The 19,147-nt window shown below is 40.4% G+C and overlaps 1 protein-coding gene across 1 annotated transcript in view; it reads right to left on the bottom strand.

Annotated features, from left to right (window-relative positions):
• The window catches only part of plxnc1 (plexin C1), a 32,921-nt gene extending 14,413 nt beyond the window's left edge, over nt 1-18,508 (bottom strand). The window contains exons 1-21 of the mRNA XM_069670787.1: nt 17,432-18,508; nt 16,633-16,755; nt 12,725-12,859; nt 12,508-12,608; nt 12,322-12,427; nt 12,068-12,233; nt 11,771-11,873; nt 11,348-11,423; nt 9,945-9,986; nt 9,701-9,834; nt 8,637-8,816; nt 5,949-6,057; nt 4,921-5,097; nt 4,667-4,834; nt 4,427-4,523; nt 4,217-4,318; nt 2,888-2,991; nt 2,743-2,784; nt 2,534-2,658; nt 1,941-2,139; nt 52-198 (exon numbers count right to left, since the gene is read on the bottom strand). Coding sequence (XP_069526888.1) covers nt 52-198; nt 1,941-2,139; nt 2,534-2,658; nt 2,743-2,784; nt 2,888-2,991; nt 4,217-4,318; nt 4,427-4,523; nt 4,667-4,834; nt 4,921-5,097; nt 5,949-6,057; nt 8,637-8,816; nt 9,701-9,834; nt 9,945-9,986; nt 11,348-11,423; nt 11,771-11,873; nt 12,068-12,233; nt 12,322-12,427; nt 12,508-12,608; nt 12,725-12,859; nt 16,633-16,755; nt 17,432-18,448 — 3,453 coding nt within the window. The 5' untranslated portion in view covers nt 18,449-18,508. The remainder of the gene's footprint in view (nt 1-51; nt 199-1,940; nt 2,140-2,533; nt 2,659-2,742; nt 2,785-2,887; nt 2,992-4,216; nt 4,319-4,426; nt 4,524-4,666; nt 4,835-4,920; nt 5,098-5,948; nt 6,058-8,636; nt 8,817-9,700; nt 9,835-9,944; nt 9,987-11,347; nt 11,424-11,770; nt 11,874-12,067; nt 12,234-12,321; nt 12,428-12,507; nt 12,609-12,724; nt 12,860-16,632; nt 16,756-17,431) is intronic.
• Nucleotides 18,509-19,147: the final 639 nt, after the last annotated feature.

Here is a 19,147-nt window from a genome sequence, read left to right as displayed (position 1 = left end):
TGTGTGCGTGTGTGTGTGTGTGTGTGTGCGCGCATGTGTGTGTTTGTGTACCAGGGAGCTGAAGTCTTGGGCCTGCCACAGCAGCCAGTCCTCGCTGAGTGTGTACAGCGCCTTCTCCGTCACACAGTCCACGGGTCCTTTGGCGGTCTGCTGCTTGAGAGCGCTCACCATCAGGAACAGGTGCTGGCCGACACTTTCCTGTACAAAAACAGAAACAGGAACTCAGTCGGTGGAGGGAGGAGCTGCGGTTACTTTGAGTTGAGCTTTTATGGTTTCAACCACAGGAAATTTCTGTAATATTTATTTTAGTTTTTTTTGTTTTGGGTTATTCCTGTCAAAACTGACTAATGAAGCAGGGCATGTAAACCAAAATGAGTAAAGACAAACATGATGAAAAAGTGTCTGTATGTGCCCATGCTACACATTGCAACAGAGCTGTGTGAAAGCACTAAACTGTGAGCTGTATATAGAGACACCAACAACTCCTCTGCATGTGTGACAGCTGTTAAGAGTGCGTACCCATGGTACCGTTTCCTATAGATGAAGCTCTTACTGGAACGAGGGCTAAATGAGGATATGAGGGTAAAAAGTAAATAGGATGTGGTTTATCAAATATATAAAGTAACATCACATTTCGAGGGTAACTGTGTTGCTCTACTTGCCAACAATTTACAGCGATACAGAGAAATAACCAAACAACATCTGAACAATCAAAGGTCAATGACAGGACAAACATGTAAAGCATTATATTAAAAGTTAAACATTATACAAACACAGTTCTTCTTGCACACTAGGGGGGGAATTCACTAAGAATGGATCGCGGCATATTGCACTGATCATATTCCTGTGCAAACACGACGATAACGTTTTGCAGATCCGTGCAGTTTGCTCGTTATGCGTCTGATAGTGAAGGTGCAAACAGCTCCTCTTCACAGTCTGCTGAGAAAGATGCGCTCTTATGCATTAACTGAGCTCCACACACTGACGGAGCTCAACTCCACTGACAGATTGATGATGAATAGGGAGAGAAGAGGGAAGCATTTTGAACAGTTTATTGTAAAGCCCAGACTCGACAGGTGTTTAGTAGTTTCACTGTCTGTTATACAGCTTCATTTCAACAGCAGCTCATCCAGATCTAGTATCCCCTTCACACTGACAGCTCCAGACCGTCTCCACACCTGTGGATAATGTGTGTCTGTATATATAGGGGTTGAGCCTCGGACAGCACCAGACAGATTGATCTCCCGTTTGTGATAAAAATAGCAAAATATTATTTACAGACTGTATTTACAGACATGAGTTTTTTTGTTCATAAAAAAAGGTGGAATTGTCGTCAAGATCAGTGGAAATTCTGAGTGTGACAGCCCTTACATTGCTGCGCTGCAGTTACCATCAGCTCTTTGCAGATGGTTATATTTTCTCTCTAACTGCGTTGTGCTGTTAGCGCCCTTAATGTCTGCATAATGACTCATTTAAATATGTGCAAACAGCACCGGAGCCCAGAGACACTGTTTGCTCTGCAGCACAGTTTGGGGTGCTTTTACCCTCTGTGTGTGCTGCTAGAACGACGTGGAGTCTTTTTGTCATTTGCACAGGTTAAGCGAGCGCGAAAGCAGCACAAGCCTTCAGTGCATTAGGCCCTGTGTCTCAATACGTGCTCTCCGGCACATAGACCTGCTATTTTGAGTGAAAATGTAGGTTCACACTGACAGTCATGGCTATATGCATTTTATCTCTTAAATACTTTGAGAACTTTGTAACTGGTTATAAAACAGACTGAATACAGATATTTCAGTCAAGACCAAAGTTGTGGCCTAACCAAGAACTGAACCAAAGGTATATTTATACACAATGTAGCTATCAGAGCTAAAAACAATTGAACTTTTACTTTTCGGTTTTACAGAAAACCAAAGACTAGAAGAGACATAAAAGCATCTGACCCTGAGAAAGCCGTACAGGCAGATGGACATCCAGTTGGTCAGCAGTTTCTCCACAGTGGACTCGGTGCGTCGAAGAAGCAGTTTGGGCTGAGTGTTACTGTTCTGCTGCATCAGAGCCCTCAGCAGAGCCTGCATTACCTCGGTCAGGTACGCCAAGTTGTTGTGGAGCGCTACAGTCAGTAGTGACGCCAACACACACCTGGAAGAGAGCAGATAAATGTGAGGAGGAGGCAAAAGCAGAGATGGATACAAGACATGAGGTCATACAGCACTGAGGAAGATCAGACTTTAAAACAAAATACAACATGATCATTGAATGGAAGAACAGGTGAGATAGAAAAGAAAGCAGTATAAAAGATAAAAAGCAGATTCAAGTCAAAAAGAAAAAAGGAATCAATTTTGAAATTGCTAATCTTGGGTTTTTGTCTGCTGCTCGGACAAAAAAAGTACCGGTCCTATAAATAGACTAGAAGATTATAGAATAGACAAGGGCAGACTAAAATTAAATAAAAATAAGTTAATGTAGAAGTGGACACAATGAAAGGAAAGGTTGGGAATAGAAAGTCACACACAGCAAAACATGAAAAACTGACTTGTTTTTGATAGTGAAGCTCTTCTGCTCCTCCAGAGCGTGCACCATACATGTGAGGAAGAGCTGGTCCTGGATCAGCCTGGACAAACCCTTGCAAGACTCATCGAGCTGAACCTTCACCACATCCTGATTTCAGGTCAGATACAAGAACGCATCACTAACAGTTACAAAGTGGTGCCATTATCAACAAGGGCTGGTGTCGGAGCTTACCTGACCAATGTCTTTGAGACACGATTTCATCAAAGATTCATTCTGAAAAAAAACAAAAGGGAAGCGTTGTTAATCTGCAAGTGATAATTTATCATATTTTTTTATCTCATAATGAACATTTGCTTTCTTTAAAGCTCGCCTGTACATCAGGAAAAAAGATTCTGGAGGCAAAGTGTTTGTAGTCCAGGAATGGAATTGCTCCAACATTTTCCATCAGGTCAGCTTTCTCTGTCTGCAGATCCACGAAACCTGTGGAGGGCAGTCAAATTAGGCTTCTTTTATGGACTATACTACTATGAATGTTAAGTGATGCAAAAAAAAACAGTACAAAGTGCAAAAAGGCACGCAGGCCTAAAGCTAATTACCACAAATCAGACCTTGGGTGAGCAGAAGTGTGCATCTCTTTCTTCTTTTTTAACATCAACCATATATGTGTGTGACACATGTGACATCCAAAAAAGGAACAAGTTCAGGGTATTTCGCACCACAACGAGGAACTGCATGTCGCTCAAATAACTGATGAGGATAATTATTAATCACGAACCATCGTATACAGTTTCCACAACTTGAAATAGCCACGCCAGCAGCTCTGAAGTTGCACAGTCTTAGTGGTTTCTGCTAAATGCTGCTGTTTTGCAGCATTTATCATGTGTGTATAACATGACAGCTCACTAACATGCTAACTAGCAGTAAAAACAAACAGGAAAAATCCTGTAATGTACATGCAACAAGCATTCACACTTTGCAAGAGATCATTTGACCATATTTGATCAAATGGAGCCCTGGATAGATTGACCATGCCTTTATCTCCAGATGAAGGCCCTGCTAGCCTTCAGCTACCTTCAGATAAATCGCATTATGTTAAGTTATGTTGCTCGATGACTGAGGAAGTGGAAAAAAATCCTTGTGGACCTTGTGGTGAACACATCTGCTGAATGTGTCAAATCTAAATTCAAAACAATACCAACACAGGTACTTTGTGAAACATGCAGCTCACATTCAGACTTCCCAATATTTGTTTATCACACCTCATATAGTCATCGCACTATTGATGACTATATTATTACAGGCCTCTTAATTCTGCAGTTATTTGGTCATTAAGCATCAGACACATTCAAATCTTGACCGGCTGATTGTGGTTGATTAAAAGTCTGACAATTTAGCAAAGTACTCATTTAGGCTCAAAAGGACAGTTACAAAGGAAAAGTTAGAAATTAAGCAGTTTTTCTTGTCAAAATGTGGCGCCTACATTACCCAAAATACAATTTGAGCTGCAGAAGTTTGCTCAGAGATGCAGGTTTGTTATGCTAGTAGCTAATGCATGGATGCATGGATGCATGTAAAAAGGATGAGCATGCTACAGAGGTCAGCCAAATACAACTTCTTTCTTAATCCTCACCCCCAGATATTTTTCATTCCTAGACTTGAAGGGTACTTTTATCCTACAGATGCATTGTGAAAGTTAGTGACTGACCTTGTCTAATGTCGTTCCTGATGTCGAGTTCCAGGTTTTCCATCATCCTGTCCATCTTTGCAGTGAGCTTCTTTTGTTTGCTTCGATAGATGATCACCACAGCTGAAGTCAAAAATAGACATTCCCGCTAAGGTTTGACCCGTTTCTGTGTTTGAGGCTGGTATTGGACCAAAATGGGTCACAACACTCGGCTGCACTGTTTGTACTTACCAACAATAATGCAAGGTATCAGTAGAAGGACAAGCAGCGTCAGAAAGTACAGATGTAACATAGATTGAAGGGTCACTGTCTTGTCTCCATACTGTATCTGGGATAAAGAAATAAACACACAATATTCAAACTGAATTTCAAGGCAACAAATATATTGCTGAGGACATATTTAGTAATACATTTAAATAGTATTTATTGATAGAACTGACGAGCTTGATGTTGTGTGACTGAAAGGTTTACCTTTAACTCCCGAAATTTTTTGTTGCCTTTGTTTTCAATCTCACAGATTAAAAATTCTGTCTCGTCACTGGTTTCTTTTACTTGTATGATGCAGGGATAGCGTTTTTCTTCATGAATTCCCCACACTGACAACTCTGCTATGGTCATGTTTAGTTTGTCTGCCTTTTTCTGAAACGGCAACAGAAACAAAAGCTGCTGTTTAAAAGTATTCATGTCCAAATCTGTACATGTGTGCTCAAAATAATCTCCATTACCTGTATGGTGATGCGGAGATCGTCCCCTGTCCTGGTAGATGAGAAGCTGGTAAACTCAGGGTCTGGATAGTAGGTTAATTTGGAGCAGGCCAAGGTTACATTGGCTACTTTCAGAGACAAAGTGCTGCTAAAAGTCCTTTGAGTGTTTTCAGCTGCAGGCGAGTCATAGGTGAGCTTCTGTGTCCGTAAAAAAACATGAACATGAAGTATGGCTGGTTATGACATTGTGAAGCTTGTTAACTAGGCAATGTAATCATGATAATACATATTAATACAACTAAAAAATGTGACCCTGGTTGATGTAAAACAATATTTGTTAATAAAACACACACCAGATCCTACTAACAAAACAAACATGTCAAGGCATCATGTGACATGTCCACAAAATGGGAAGTAATAAATGCTTCATGTTAGTATATGTGTATCAATGCAAGTGACTAACAGTGATTTAATGTAATTTGCTCTGTATTGTTACACAACATAATGCTGGTAATTAACATTGCATGATGACACATAAGACAGTCTAATATAGTGTAATCTGGCATGCTTTGTACTGTTTCTGGTGATATGATACATATCACAAGACCTCAGTTGTGAATCATTGTGATGCAATTTATTATAATCATGGAAAAAATTTCACATATTGCAAGAAGTATTTTTTTTTTTCATCTTTTTTGATGCAATCAGAACATTGGGATCTACAATCATAGTCTCATCACAGTCCCCGTAACATCAAACATTATTGCACTGCTTTTTGTGCAATCAGAGCAAAGTAATTAGAATTTCCTACATTAGTAAAAAAACATACAGTAAAAAATAAAATTACTGCATGTTCGTTAAAAATGTATATAGTGTCATTGAGAATCATTACAGTATTACAGAATGTAATATTGCAACTAGTATCATTTTACACCTCTGGTTGTGATAATTTGTGTCAATGCACTATATTGCAGCATGGTATGATGTGACATGACATAATTAGAGTAAAAAATAATACAACGGGACATTGTGTGCGTCTATAGACCCACCTGATAGCTTCTGTTTTTGGGAAGTGTGACTTCCTGCAGGACTTTGCTGTGTTTGACAGCTTCAGCAAACTCCAGGTGGGATCCTGTGACTGTGATCTTCCTTTTCCCACTAGGGGACACAGAGCAAATGCAAATTTAAATACAGAATGGATACCAGAGATACCAGAGCCTAATTTGACAGGCACACAGCTGTGGCTACAACTTGCTACAGCTGGCAGATATAATTGGCCAATACAGGACTATTACAGATTCATAAAAAAGTATTTGTGTGTTATTTTGTCAGATGCACTTGGAGAATGCTTTGGGTGATTCAGAAAAGGTGGTTAAAAAGTAAGTTATTTGTTAAAGTAATAATCTTGAAGGTTTTCATGTGAATAAATGTCTATTTAAGTCTCTATATATCGCCAAATGAGGTAACACAATGGCGATTGAGCCTATGGCCCACTGATGAAAGCCTTTGCATTAGCAGTATTACTGACTGTCTGTGGCGGACATAATCACAAGCGGCCCCCAGTTAGTGACGCGTTTTCCATCAGCCAGCAGTGGTTGGTCTGCCAGGGAGGGTAGGCGGAGCTAAGCGGCTGCTTTTACGGTCTCTGCAAGCGTTGTGAGTAAACAGTAATCTATGAAACTATGGCTGAACAAACAAAGAAAAGATGGATGACTACAGATACAACTACAAAAATAAGTAAAAATCCAACAAATTCGACGCTCAGATGAAGGCAAACAGTCTTAAAACGAAAGCGACCGTCAGCCAGGAAAATCAAGAGTTACAACCGGAGCCAACCGTGGACGTCACACATGCAACACTGTCTGGATTTCTGGGTAGTGGGCTCCTGCAATTTCCATTTATCGCCAAAGGTGCCGCCAAAGAGAACGAAACTGAGATCACAGCCTTCTGAATACCTTTGCATTGCTATACTGATGCAAAATGGTTGCAAAAACACAAATAAAAAAGGTGTTTTTTAGTTCCAGAAGAGAAAAAAATCACTTTATTGGCTGCCATATCGGTAATCTGTGAATTTTACCCCTCTAAAATTGGTATGGGTCTCAAAAATCTCATATTGACCAGGTTGGACCCAACACCCTTTATGGTTGGACCAAAGACAAAAATAAAACATTGAGGAAATTGTACTAGTCCCAAAACATTAAAGTAGTGTAATTAACAGAGAAAAAGTAGGGAAGTCCTCAAAACATTAGGGGATTTTAAATATCCATACAAATTTCATCGAGTTTATTATCTATATTATTTTGCTGGACCAACCAAAAGAGACATTCTTAGTCCATGCAGCTATTAGACACACTTCAGGCTAGCACGGTGGTTCAAAACAAAAGGCAGAAGTGACACTTGCTGCTAGTGTAAGGGGAAGTGGTCTAATGGTGAAACCCAGCAATTCTGGGAAGTCGCTCTTTCCCCATAAGATGACCCTCAGACTGTAACTGTCCCTCAATTACTAACATCGTTTGCTGAAATAAGTGACAAAGCACTGGGTGCAGATCCCAATATAGCCTACTAAAGTTTTAACTTCCTGTTTTTTTAAGTGTTGACATTGCTTTTTTTAACACATTTGAATCGCTTAAATAAAAATGAAATTGTCAGTTATATTAACTTTTTAATAACCCATTACCCCAGCCATTGTAAGAATAATGTAAGAAAGAAGTCAGAATGATGGAGAGAGATTACCAAGATGCTAAATTATTCACCATCTTCTTTGAAAAACACCCAAACATTGATGCATTGATGCAAACCACTTTTAGTTTGTTGAAACTAGGGCTGTTATTCACGGGTTAACTTTTGTAAATGCTGTTGTAAATGCATTGATTGTCACTGTTTATAAAACTTAGAAAAGGTGCAGATGTCATTCGGTAACGATCGATCGTTTTGATCGCTACGTCATTAATTAAGTCCCTCGTGCACACGCGGCTCACGTGCTGTGAGAACTGAATTGCGAGAGAAAATATTTAACTTTTGTGACTTAATTAAACAGACTGCTGATGAAGTCAGTCAACACAGCAGACAGAGAGACAGACAGAAAGAGGGGGCGGGGCCAGCAGCTGTGCAGAGAGCAGAGGTGCAGGTGTGTTGGGGTGACTGAAGCAAAGTAGTTTGTGAATTAAAATGTGAATTAAGGTGAAGAAGAGAGTACAATTAAACTGTGGAAGGAAGAAATAAGCATCTAGAAAGAGGGTAATCCAGACTGAGGAAGTCTACGTGTGACGTGTTTCTCACAGAAATCATTGATATATGCGATGATTGCTATGTTATACTTTCAGCATATTTTTTGAGCATGCAGTACCTTTAAGATTATTCTGTAGAATATTCTGGACAGTAATAATAAACATACATTTGCATAAAGGAAGCATATTTGTCCATTCCCATGTTGATAAGAGTATTGAAAACTTAAAACTTAAATATCTCTTTAAGGTACATTTACAACAGGTAAAAAATGTGCGATTAATTTGCAATTAATCACAAGTTAAATATGGACAACCATGCGATTTATCGCGATTAAATATTTAGTCGTCTAGTTACTGTATCTGAATGAGATTAGATTTCACATCATCAGTCGTCAAATTATTCTTGGAAAGAAGAAGATGCAGTCATGTCTTATCCTCAGAAAAGCTTTGTCCATCAAAGTCTGCATGTTTGTTTGAAGAAGATAAAAATGATAACAAATGCAGTCTTACCTAAACCAGGTGCTGCTGGGTGAAATGTTGGTGCAGGATGGTGCAGATCGATAGGTGATTGTAGCGCTGCCATGGCAACTACCATCTTGGAGGAGAACACATACTTTGACCACGCCTTTATTTTCGACACTTGGAATGTGGAACATCAGACTCCCACCAGTCTTGTTCCATACAGGAAACCTAACCAGAGCGCACAGGATGACAGAGAGAGAGAAAAACTACAGCAGTAAGTCTCTCTGAGATCAATTCTCACTTTTCTGCATCGGAAAAAATCAGAAAAACAAAAAGCTTAGTCAACAACAAGGAGGTGTTTCAAGTTTAACACATGAACATAACAAATGATAATGTCGCTGCAGCTACAAAATATCCAATCTCCAATCTGCTATCATCTGATAATGATGTTGCCTCTTGGTGAAATTACTAATGTTTCAGGGCTTCGGGTGAAGCCAGTGGATAACCGAATAACTTATGTAGGATAACCAAGCCATGACCTCCTCCTGCCCCCCTGGTCACTGTTTACATTTCCTGTCTTTCTTCAGCTATCCTCTATAATGAAGGCAAAAAGCACAAAAAAAAGCTGCTTTGTCAGACGACAAACCAGGTTTATATTTCGGCCATATGTGTCCCCCTCTTCCTCCACGCACCCAAAAACAGCTTAAATGTGATTGGTCAATACTACATGGGCTACAAACTGACTACGAAGAGAGAAACCAGAGCCCTTCTCATATCAAAGCCTCGTCTCTTCCCCACAGATTTTGCATTCATATGCAGATAGCTGTTCATACCAGATAATAAAACATTAAAACATAAAAATAGAACACAAAATTAATTATGCCTCAAAGATGGCAAACAACAAAACATTTGTGCCTAAAAACTTGGCAACATTTTAAACACCACTCAAAAAAAAATACCTGTGACCTCAGCCGACAATTCAGTAGTTGCTCAATTGATAAGAATGGCTTTCTGACTGGCTCTAACACCAGACTTAAGTTTATCATCTATATTTGCCAGCATGAGTAAACCACATGCACATGATTATCTTGTCATTTAAAGTGTGAACTCACTCTTGAGGCGTGCAGTCCATGTCAGCCTGGATCCTCACTCCGGTCACGTCACTGAGGTTACTACCGGACAACACTACATGGTTTCTGCCGTGGAAAGACACCACACTGGGAGAGATGGAGATGATCTCTGGTCTCTGACAATAAAACACACAAAAGATTATCATTTTAACTTTTTACTGATGCTTAAATCTTTACTGAATGTGAATCAGGCGAAAAGTGTGTGAGAATTAAGGTTCAGACTCACAGAAAAGTTCATCCATGACTCCATCATCTGGCAAACACTGTCCTGCAGGAGGAAGTGAGGGGAATACATTATCCATGACATCGACAGTTTAAGTGTTTTGGCTTATGTAGTGCAAAAATGACAAAAAAAAGAGCTAGCCTAAGGAATATTCTGACAACTATAATGTAGTCATATGTCATATTTGTTTTTCTACAAGTGCAGACATCTAAAATGTGACGTCTTTGTTTAACGAGAAGATAGCTTAGCTAATTACTGATTGGCAACAGCTGCGCCCAGAGAAGTGCCATCAGGAACATAACCTGTCCTCATTGTGCAAAGTCAGTGGTTGACAAATGCAATGTTAGCTAGCAAGACATATAAACATGTAAAGAAGATCGTTTTGGTGCCACTGGAAGACAACTCTGTTTGTCACTTTGGACTCCTCTTTGATCTAGGCTAGGCTAAGTAAATAAGTTATTTAGTTTTTTGACAAAATTAAATAAAACAGGATTATTATTATTATTATTATTATTGTGGTGTTCTTGAGAAAGAAATCAGATCTCTATTGTAGAGAGCAGGGGTCTCCAACCTTTTTTCATCTGAGAGCAACTTTGAAAAAATGAAAGTGTCCAAGAGCTACTTGCATTACATCGCTGTAATCACAGGTGGCGCCCCATGTTGATTCTTTGTCGACTGAAACGTTGGTACCACCGATGAGGCAGACATACACGTCCTTAACATTCGTGAATAAAAACTTGCTTTCCCACTCCCCGTGGAAATATTATGTTTTCTGCTTTTTCTTGGCGTGGCCACCTTCATCGTCCATCATAAATCTGCCTCAACAGGCTAACGGTACCGAACTCCTCACTTTAGCTCAACTAACGTACAGCGTAACTGACCCGTCCTGTTGATGGAGGGTGCTGCAACAACGTTGCTGTGATTGGTTAGGTTCAGACGTTGACAAGCTAGCCACGTGCATCACCTTATTGACAGCTGATAGGCCTATCCTATTATTTTGTATTGGAGGGGGTGGGACATCTGTGTACCTGATTGAATTGAAGTGGGAACGAGGCTTTCAAGGTGCATTTTTTGTCGTCTGATTTTTTTGTACTGAATCTGTGAACCTCTTGGTGAGCTACTAAATCCAGGCCACGAGCAATTGATGAAACTTTACCAAAATCAACTAAATTTCAATCAGTCAACTCATCTTGTATTTGCAGTTTTTCCTCCCGTGATGCTGAACATTTGTTGCTGTCCACTTGAGCTTTAGTCTGAGCATTCTTTGTTTATTAACAACAACAATATTTGCAATATCTCCCAAAATGAATGTGGTGGTGTTGCATTTATGCTCAAAAAAATCATTGGAAAAACATCATGCTTATTCAACATATAGTCTGAACATGAATATAAAAACATATAATTACATTCCCTGCGCCTTGATTTGCCCAGGAACAGCGGTTTGTGGTCCAGCCACATCCAGCCTCAATACACTGCCGACATCTGAAGAGGAAACAAAGTTTTTGCAGGTTCAGACACCAACGCTACTTTGGTCATGTTACCAGGAAAGTAAACATGGACTTTGCATGTACTTTGCATGGACATGTGCAGCACTCATCCTTGCCTCTGACATACCAAAATGCAACCAACCTATAGTCAATCTTGTTTGTAACATGTTGTTTTTACAATGGGGGGGTTTCAAGGTCATTCTCTGTAATCTAACAGATTTTTTTTCCATCCACACTTAAAGTTCAAGTTTTTGCAATTAAAGGCTTGAAATGTTTTCGTAAAATACAGTCCTCTTTCGATGTTAGTGTGTTCTGATTTATAGAAAACGGTGGCGGACTTACAGGACAGAAGTTGGCGTTCCACTGATATTGGTGCAGGTGAATAGCTTCAGTTTTTCCGACAATTGTGTTGTCCCAAGTCTAATCTTAACTACAATGGGCAGTCCTGTTAAGTAAAAAAAAATTACAGTTAATATGAAAGTTTTCTTTCATATTTTATGTCTTATAGAAAATATCTAACAAGAAATGACAGATTTATCAGCAGGTAGTTTTTTTTTCTTATCTCATGGAATTCTTGAAGGTTTTTGACATTGAGGATTTCAGTTCACTGGATTATCATATTTATGAAAAGTAACTGACCTTCTGCAGGAAGTGTGCTATTTTTAAGGATGGAGGTGCATTGTGGGAACTGTGGATGAGGGTTTTCCATTTGAAAACGTTCACCGGAAGTTGCAGAAAATTGACAGGCGAAGTTAGAAAGTGCGTTCTGTCCCACAGTCACGTGCATCTGGATTTTAAGTGAGATCTGAGAAAAGCCCACAAGTGAGAGTGTAACAGATTTAGTATCTTAGAGTCAAACTAATTACAGTTTAAAGTTTGTATGTAATCTGTACCTGGCCAGTGCCGTCCTGTTCAACTTTGTAGGAAACCATTTTCTGTTGAGAATCATCAGGAATGGATAACCAGTTGGAATCTCGGCAGTCATCTTCAAACATACAGCTAGGAGGAAGAGACAAGTTAGGTTATAACCAAGTGTATAATAGTTGAAGATGTCATCTGCAGATGTTGTTTTCTCTGACCTCTTTTTCGAGCCGCACCAGACACAGTATGGATCCTGTGCAGACCAACAGTCCTGAACAGTTTTGTATGTGTTGCACTTTGACACCGGCACACGATTTATCTACAACAAACCACAAACACACTTTAGCAGCACTTCAGATGCAGTATGTGACAGAAGTATTCAAAATAAAACAAAATGAAAGTAGACATAAAAGTTTTTAAAATCTCTGCACATACCTGGTTTCGGAATGGCACGTACACATGTTTAAGATCCACTTGATCCAGATGTAATTTGGGAAACACCTTGCGGTCGTCGTTGGCTCTGTAGAGCACCCTGGGGCAGGTGGTGTGGTAGTTCTTGTCCATGGCAAGCTGACAACGAGAAATAGGCTTTGTTATATTTCTGAGACACCAAGATAGTCTGCTGGTTGATACACTTGGAAAGTTATTTGCATCCACAACAGAGCCCTGTGGTGATTCTTTAGAGGTAGAGGTGCATTTCCTGCTGTGTCCATGGTTCAAGAATCTCTTAGAGGTCAAGCTGCTAGCTGATGACCAGCACCATTAAGAAAAACCATGATCCAAATGTGACTTTCAGTCCTAATGGGGACGCTTTGTTGACCTCTGACACCACTAAGAGCTCAGTAGAACAGCCAGGGGTCACAATATACCTAAAACCGCCAACGGGTACATTTTACCTGCTATTAGAATGTATTGATTTTCAAGGTACAAGGTTCATTTATTTATTATTTTACAACGCAAAGTTGTATAATGAAATGCTAGATGTGGTGTCTTTATGCAGCTTACAAAGTGACAACATGACAATGAAATATATATCCAACAATACACTTTCTGAACAAGGTGTTTCACAGAAAACAAACCAAAGAACAGCATATAGTCCAGAGACCTCCCCACCATCAGACTCACCTTCAATCAAGACAGTGAGTAAATCTATTGCCTGATTTACATTCATGCATCTCTTTCTCTTATCCCTGTTGAATTAGAGTTTATGCGGGCAAGTTTGACCCGCTGGCGTTTATAGGTATAAATGGCCATTTTGCTTTATGTTGACATTTTTTAACAATAGGGGGCGCTACCGAACACACTTTTAGGAAAGTCAAGGACTGGGGGGCCTGAAGATTTCCTGGAAAAATAGTTACATACGATCAAAAGACAGCTGCGGGTAAATTTTACCCGCTGGCGATTCTAGTGTTAAACCTCAATTTATGTGGTGTAGAAATAGTCCGAAAATTAGTTCCCAACTGGGAAAAATTCAGGAGAAGGCTCCCTCAAGAACAACATCTCTAAAAGTAAGGAAAAGTTTGGTTCCAGACTTGCGTAAAATGACAGAATAGACATCATATTACGCACATTCATGGCAAATCAGACTAAATGTTGGCTTGGTGGTCAAAAACTTTGCTTTTATTCATTTTTGGCTAATTTTAATGTACTAATTTGTTATATGGTATTAGGTTATCACTGTTAGGCTGCATTCATGCTGCAGGCCTTCATGCTCAATTCCGATTTGGGGCTCATAATTGATTTTTGGGGGTCACTGTTCATATCTACTTTAGAATGTGACCCTGGTAAGATATCAATGTGAACAGAAAATGATTTTAAAAAAAAGACACCTGTGTGCAAACACCACTGATAAAAGACGTCACATCCGCTGACAATCGTTTTCCGTAAAACATGGATGGCTCTCGGGCGTTGGGATTATGGATGTGCATAAACGGGCAAAACGGACAGGAGTGGCAAATTTCTGTCTAAATATTTTTGAAGACACTTAGGTTGCCGTATGAGCCTTCTAGTTTTGATTAGATAGAGGCATCTCCCCAAATAGCAATTCAATCTTCTATTTCGCCGTCTCTCCATTGCTGCGTGTCGTTGTCCTCCATGGTCAAGCGGAAAAGGGAAGTCTTCTTCTTCGTCTTCTTGAGAATCACTCCTGGAAATGTGCATATTACCAAGGCAACGTGGACCAATTCCGATTTGAGTGTACGAATACAAGCCTGCAGGTCGCATGTTTTAGATTCTGATTTAGTACCACATATCCAAATAGCCCAGTTCTGAATTAAAAATATGCGACATCATGCAATTTTTTGCTGTTCACACTGATATGAAAAAGATGATCTGTGTCACATATAATAAGCTATAAATAAAGCTTTACTTACTTACTGACATGGGAGGGGAATCATAATTGGGACACTTAGCTGCAGTATGAATGCAGCTTTAGTTGCTTTCCACTTAGAGTGACTAAGATTAGCTCTGAGCAATAAAGTACAACATGTTGTATTTTCACTTGCCTGTCCACACAGCTGTGCCTAGTTTTCTCAATCAGTCTCAGTTTATATGGACAGCTTTTTGGTAGCCTACTTTGCCATGCTGCCATAGAACAAAAGCTTTTTTTGCCTGCTTGAGCAAGTTGCCAGTCGTCTTATGTCTGACTTGCATCTTGCCTCGATGCCTGCTCTCTTGCCCAAGATGTCCTGGATCTGTTTGCCTGTTCTGACATGTTGATCGACTAATATTCTAAAGACAATTTCCTATTACTCAGGGTGTTAGTATTTGGGCCCGATTTTGGTGAACTGTGACAGGGAAATTAGCTGTTAAGAGGGAAGGGGGAAAAAGTGGGTATGTGCAATGGATCAATAATTGGCTTTCTGCCAATATGTTTGGTTACTGTGGTTAGACCTGCTCCACTCAACCCTGCACACATCCACTCTACCCATCCTGACAGAACCCACGCTCCCACAATGTGATGCTTCACATCATATTTAGGAGGGTTGAAGGGTAGTATACCAATGACGGGTATGAGACAGTATTGATACACGTGTATTGCAATTGTGATACTTTTTGAATAGTTTGCTTGAAAAGATTTCACTTTTTTACAGGCAAATATATATTCCTTTGCGCTGAATGCATAAAAAGCAGTGCTATGATGTTGGATGTTACCGGGACTGTGATAAAAACAAATGTAGATCCTGCTGTTCTGATTGCTTTTTTAAATCCTGGTTTCTTATTCAACAATCGGTACAGTATTTGCGATACATTGAAATATATTGAATTATAACCCCTTTATTATGATACATAGCGTATCGCCAGATTCTTGCTAATACAGTGCTGTAATTGTAAGTGTGATGATGCTGATTATGGCAAGCTCGTATTGTGTTATTTTCGGTTCTTGTTGAAGGAAATAGTCAGACATAATCTACAGACAGGATTTGCTATGACTAATATTTGATCACAACCAGTGCAACGATCACAACCAATAGCTTGCATTAGTTTCTAAGTGTTCAAGGTGACTACAGATCTGAGCCGTGTCCACAGCTATGCTCACTATCATCCTACTAGTGGTAGGCACCTTTTTGCAACATATTTTCTACAAGCTGTCAGCCCTGATGTGTTACATTTGCCAGCGAGTCAATAAATAAACACATTCTTCTTTTCAGGCCTCGGCTGCATACCTTTAAAAAACACACTTTGTGGTTTTTCTGAACACTTGGAAAAGTAAACTGAGCATGAAAGAGCCGATTGTGTCTAAGCAGAGGTTTATTGTGGACTGTTGCAGACTTGTTTTCAATTCTTTAATCATGTGAGTGACCATAAAGAGGGGTTCATAGGAAACTGGCCAGTGTTAGCTTAAGGTAACGCAAGAAATAGGGCAATATTCTCTGGCTCAACTATGAAGAGTAGATTCACATTTTAATTCAAATTCGAGGATGCAGTGAAAGCACTGTAGAGTATTTTTACAAAATGAAATTAAAATTAAAGTAAATAATTTCTTTGTAAATCATTAGTGCATATCAGCTGCGTTGGAGAGCAGTGAACTGCAAGAAGTTAAACTAATAGTTTAACTACATTTTGCAGTAGCTGTTAGAGTTCAACTGCATTTATATTTACAGAGCGATTCAAGAGGTAATATTACTTTTGGTAGTCAGATAATAAAAATATACATAAACCATCTCAATTTGTTCATTATTTTTCCACTGCTTTGAACTACGTTTTCTAGTTGCCTTTAGTTTACATCATATGTCTCTCTGGGGCAGCTTAACGGTTGCGGTTTTTTAACTTCCTCCAGTGTGCAGTAATTAATAGCAGGGCTCTGCTGTCAAAGTAGCTTCCCCAACACTTTTTTTTCTCACCTTGATGAGCTGCCCGTCTCCAGTCCCGATGTAGAAAACCATCCAGGCCTTCTGTCTCACTGCCAGCACAGAGGTCATGTTGTTCTGTTTGAAGATCACTTTCTTCGGCTTCAGTGTCTTTGGCTGAGAAACACAAACACATTGACCATCAGAACTGTATCAGAAAAGTATTTATGGATTGGATCTGATACAGTCCATACAGCTTATTTGCTTACCAAAAGAGATGCTTTCTTATACAGTTAACACACATTTTAGACACCTATAACAATATTGTTCAGCATCTTGTTAAGTATACAGATAGCTAACTAATATTGATAATGCATGATCAGGCAACATGCACGAGCAGTATCAGTAAAGGACTTTTGAGTCATTTTGTTTCATCTCTACAGAAGCCAACTTTAATACAGCTTCATTAACTGACCTCTAACCTTTTGGAAACTTTCATGTTCCAGTGTTCTGTCTTGATGCAGAAAGTCAGGCTTCAGTCAGCATAACCTAGTTCCTTCCTCAAATATGCTGTCACCAGCAGACAAGACTGCACTTAGAAATAACGTGGATTCCTTTGATTTTTATGTTAGTGTAGGAAAAGTTCCAATGGGTTTCTGTACTGGACCTGAGTGTTGCCACATAGAGTGGTGGAACAGACTGGATATGTTTCTAGTTCTGTGACTTTGGTGACCTCTCGGTATGATCTGCCTTTCTGCAGAAGCTTAATGACCAAACATTAAACTGCTGGATCAGGTGGACACAACAACATACGATCACTCAAAAAACGTTTCTTTATAATAACACGACCCACCGGTGGTCTCGACTTGGCACCACATTCTGCACTGCAGAAGTCTGGATCCATATCGGCGTCTCCGGTGAGATCAGGGCTGATGTCGAACACCACCAGCAAGGTGTTTATTGGTCCGCCGTCCGCACTGAACACGCCGCTCCAGAGCACCGGCGGGCCGCCCGGGATCACCGAGGCGACGATAAGTCTGCTGCCTTTCCCTCCCTCAGAGACGCTGAGAGTCGCGCTCCGAAGCGACTTCAGAGTCTTAAGTTTGCTGTCTTTGCCTTCAAGCCAGAGGAGACGGACTTTGTTGCTTTTTTCATTTGAAGGCAGGTTGGAGAAAAGATAAATGATGGAATTCATCTGAAATCCATCCACAAACTCCACATCGTCTTCACGTTTAATAACAGGAGTGGAGCTCTGCCCCCTATTCGAAAATATTTGTCCTTTCTGTTCATTATTCGTATTTCGAAGGTTCACTGCATCTGACAAAGAAGGGCAAATTGAATTTTCTGTGGGCTTGTCTCCGTATTGCTGCACAGCAGTCAGAAAGTAGGTCTCGGCCCGGGTCCGACTCTCCACATTCACCAGGAAGCTCACGGACGCGCTGCTGCGCGACAGGGACCCCACCTCGATCTGTTCCCTGTACAGCACAGTGGAAATGTCTCTCAGGTCCAGCAGCTCGCAGTATCCGCACCCGTTGTCGGTCACACCGCAAGTTATCAGTGTTTCGTTTACATCAAAAGGCAATAATATGTTCACACTGAAGGTTGCGTTCCCCTTATCCGTCTCAGAAACCCGGTAAAACCCGTTTGGGTTTGGACCATCTTTCAAGATACCCCTCTGGGTCAGACTCCGGACCAGAGTCAGCTTGTGGCTCAGCTGGTACAGCATCTCCTCAGTAGCGATGTAAACCGTGTTGTTGGCCACGGCGACGTGGCGGACGTCTCCCTTAAAGCGAAATGCTCCATCCTCCTCCAGACACCGACCCGGTTCTCCCCAGAGAAATAACAACAGACCAGGCAGCAGGGTCATCATCGTGCAGCGGTGGCAGCTTAACGCTCACACACTGATCGTCCTCATGACACTCTGCTCTCCTCCAAAGTGTCACTGGAGTGGTGCGTAAAAGCGCAGCGCGCCTCTGTTGAAAGGAGAAGTGCAGAAAGTGGGTGGGAGCGTACAGTGAAACCAAAAAGTTACAGACATTATCATTATTTCTGAGAGATGATGTTTGGTCTCAATGCTGTTTTCTTTCAGCAGCTTTTGTCCCACTATTACCACGTGTTCCAACACAGTCTTTACAGTTCCAACCACAGACTCCGCTTACACAATGATATGAGTGCGCTCCTGGGCAGATTCCAAGTGATGACCTCCACCAGGTTTTGTTCAGTAAATCCGATTATATCCACCCAGAGAAGTACCAAAAGCCGGGTGAGGACATTAACGCCCTAATTAATCATCGGCGCGAGTCAGAGCAGTTCTGATTGGTCCGCGTTAAGGCCAATCCAACTATGGCGCAAAGATTTTGTCTACTGACGTGTGGGTGACACCTAGTGCCTGCTCTGGGAAGTTTTTTCTTCTAGCCCTCCTGTTATCCTTGAGGTCAATTTGACCCCATTCAATGTTTATCATTCAAAAAATAATAGTTAACTTTTTTTTTGCTTCATATTTCATGACTTTTCCTAATTTGATGGGGACAACTGATTATGCATAAAATTATCATGATGATATTTTCTC

This window comes from Semicossyphus pulcher, unplaced genomic scaffold, assembly GCF_022749685.1.
Source record: "Semicossyphus pulcher isolate SPU_LCO1_2020_fin unplaced genomic scaffold, fSemPul1.0.p SCAF_20, whole genome shotgun sequence".
NCBI lineage: Eukaryota > Metazoa > Chordata > Actinopteri > Labriformes > Labridae > Semicossyphus > Semicossyphus pulcher.
This window is presented reverse-complemented; position numbering and strand designations above follow the sequence as displayed.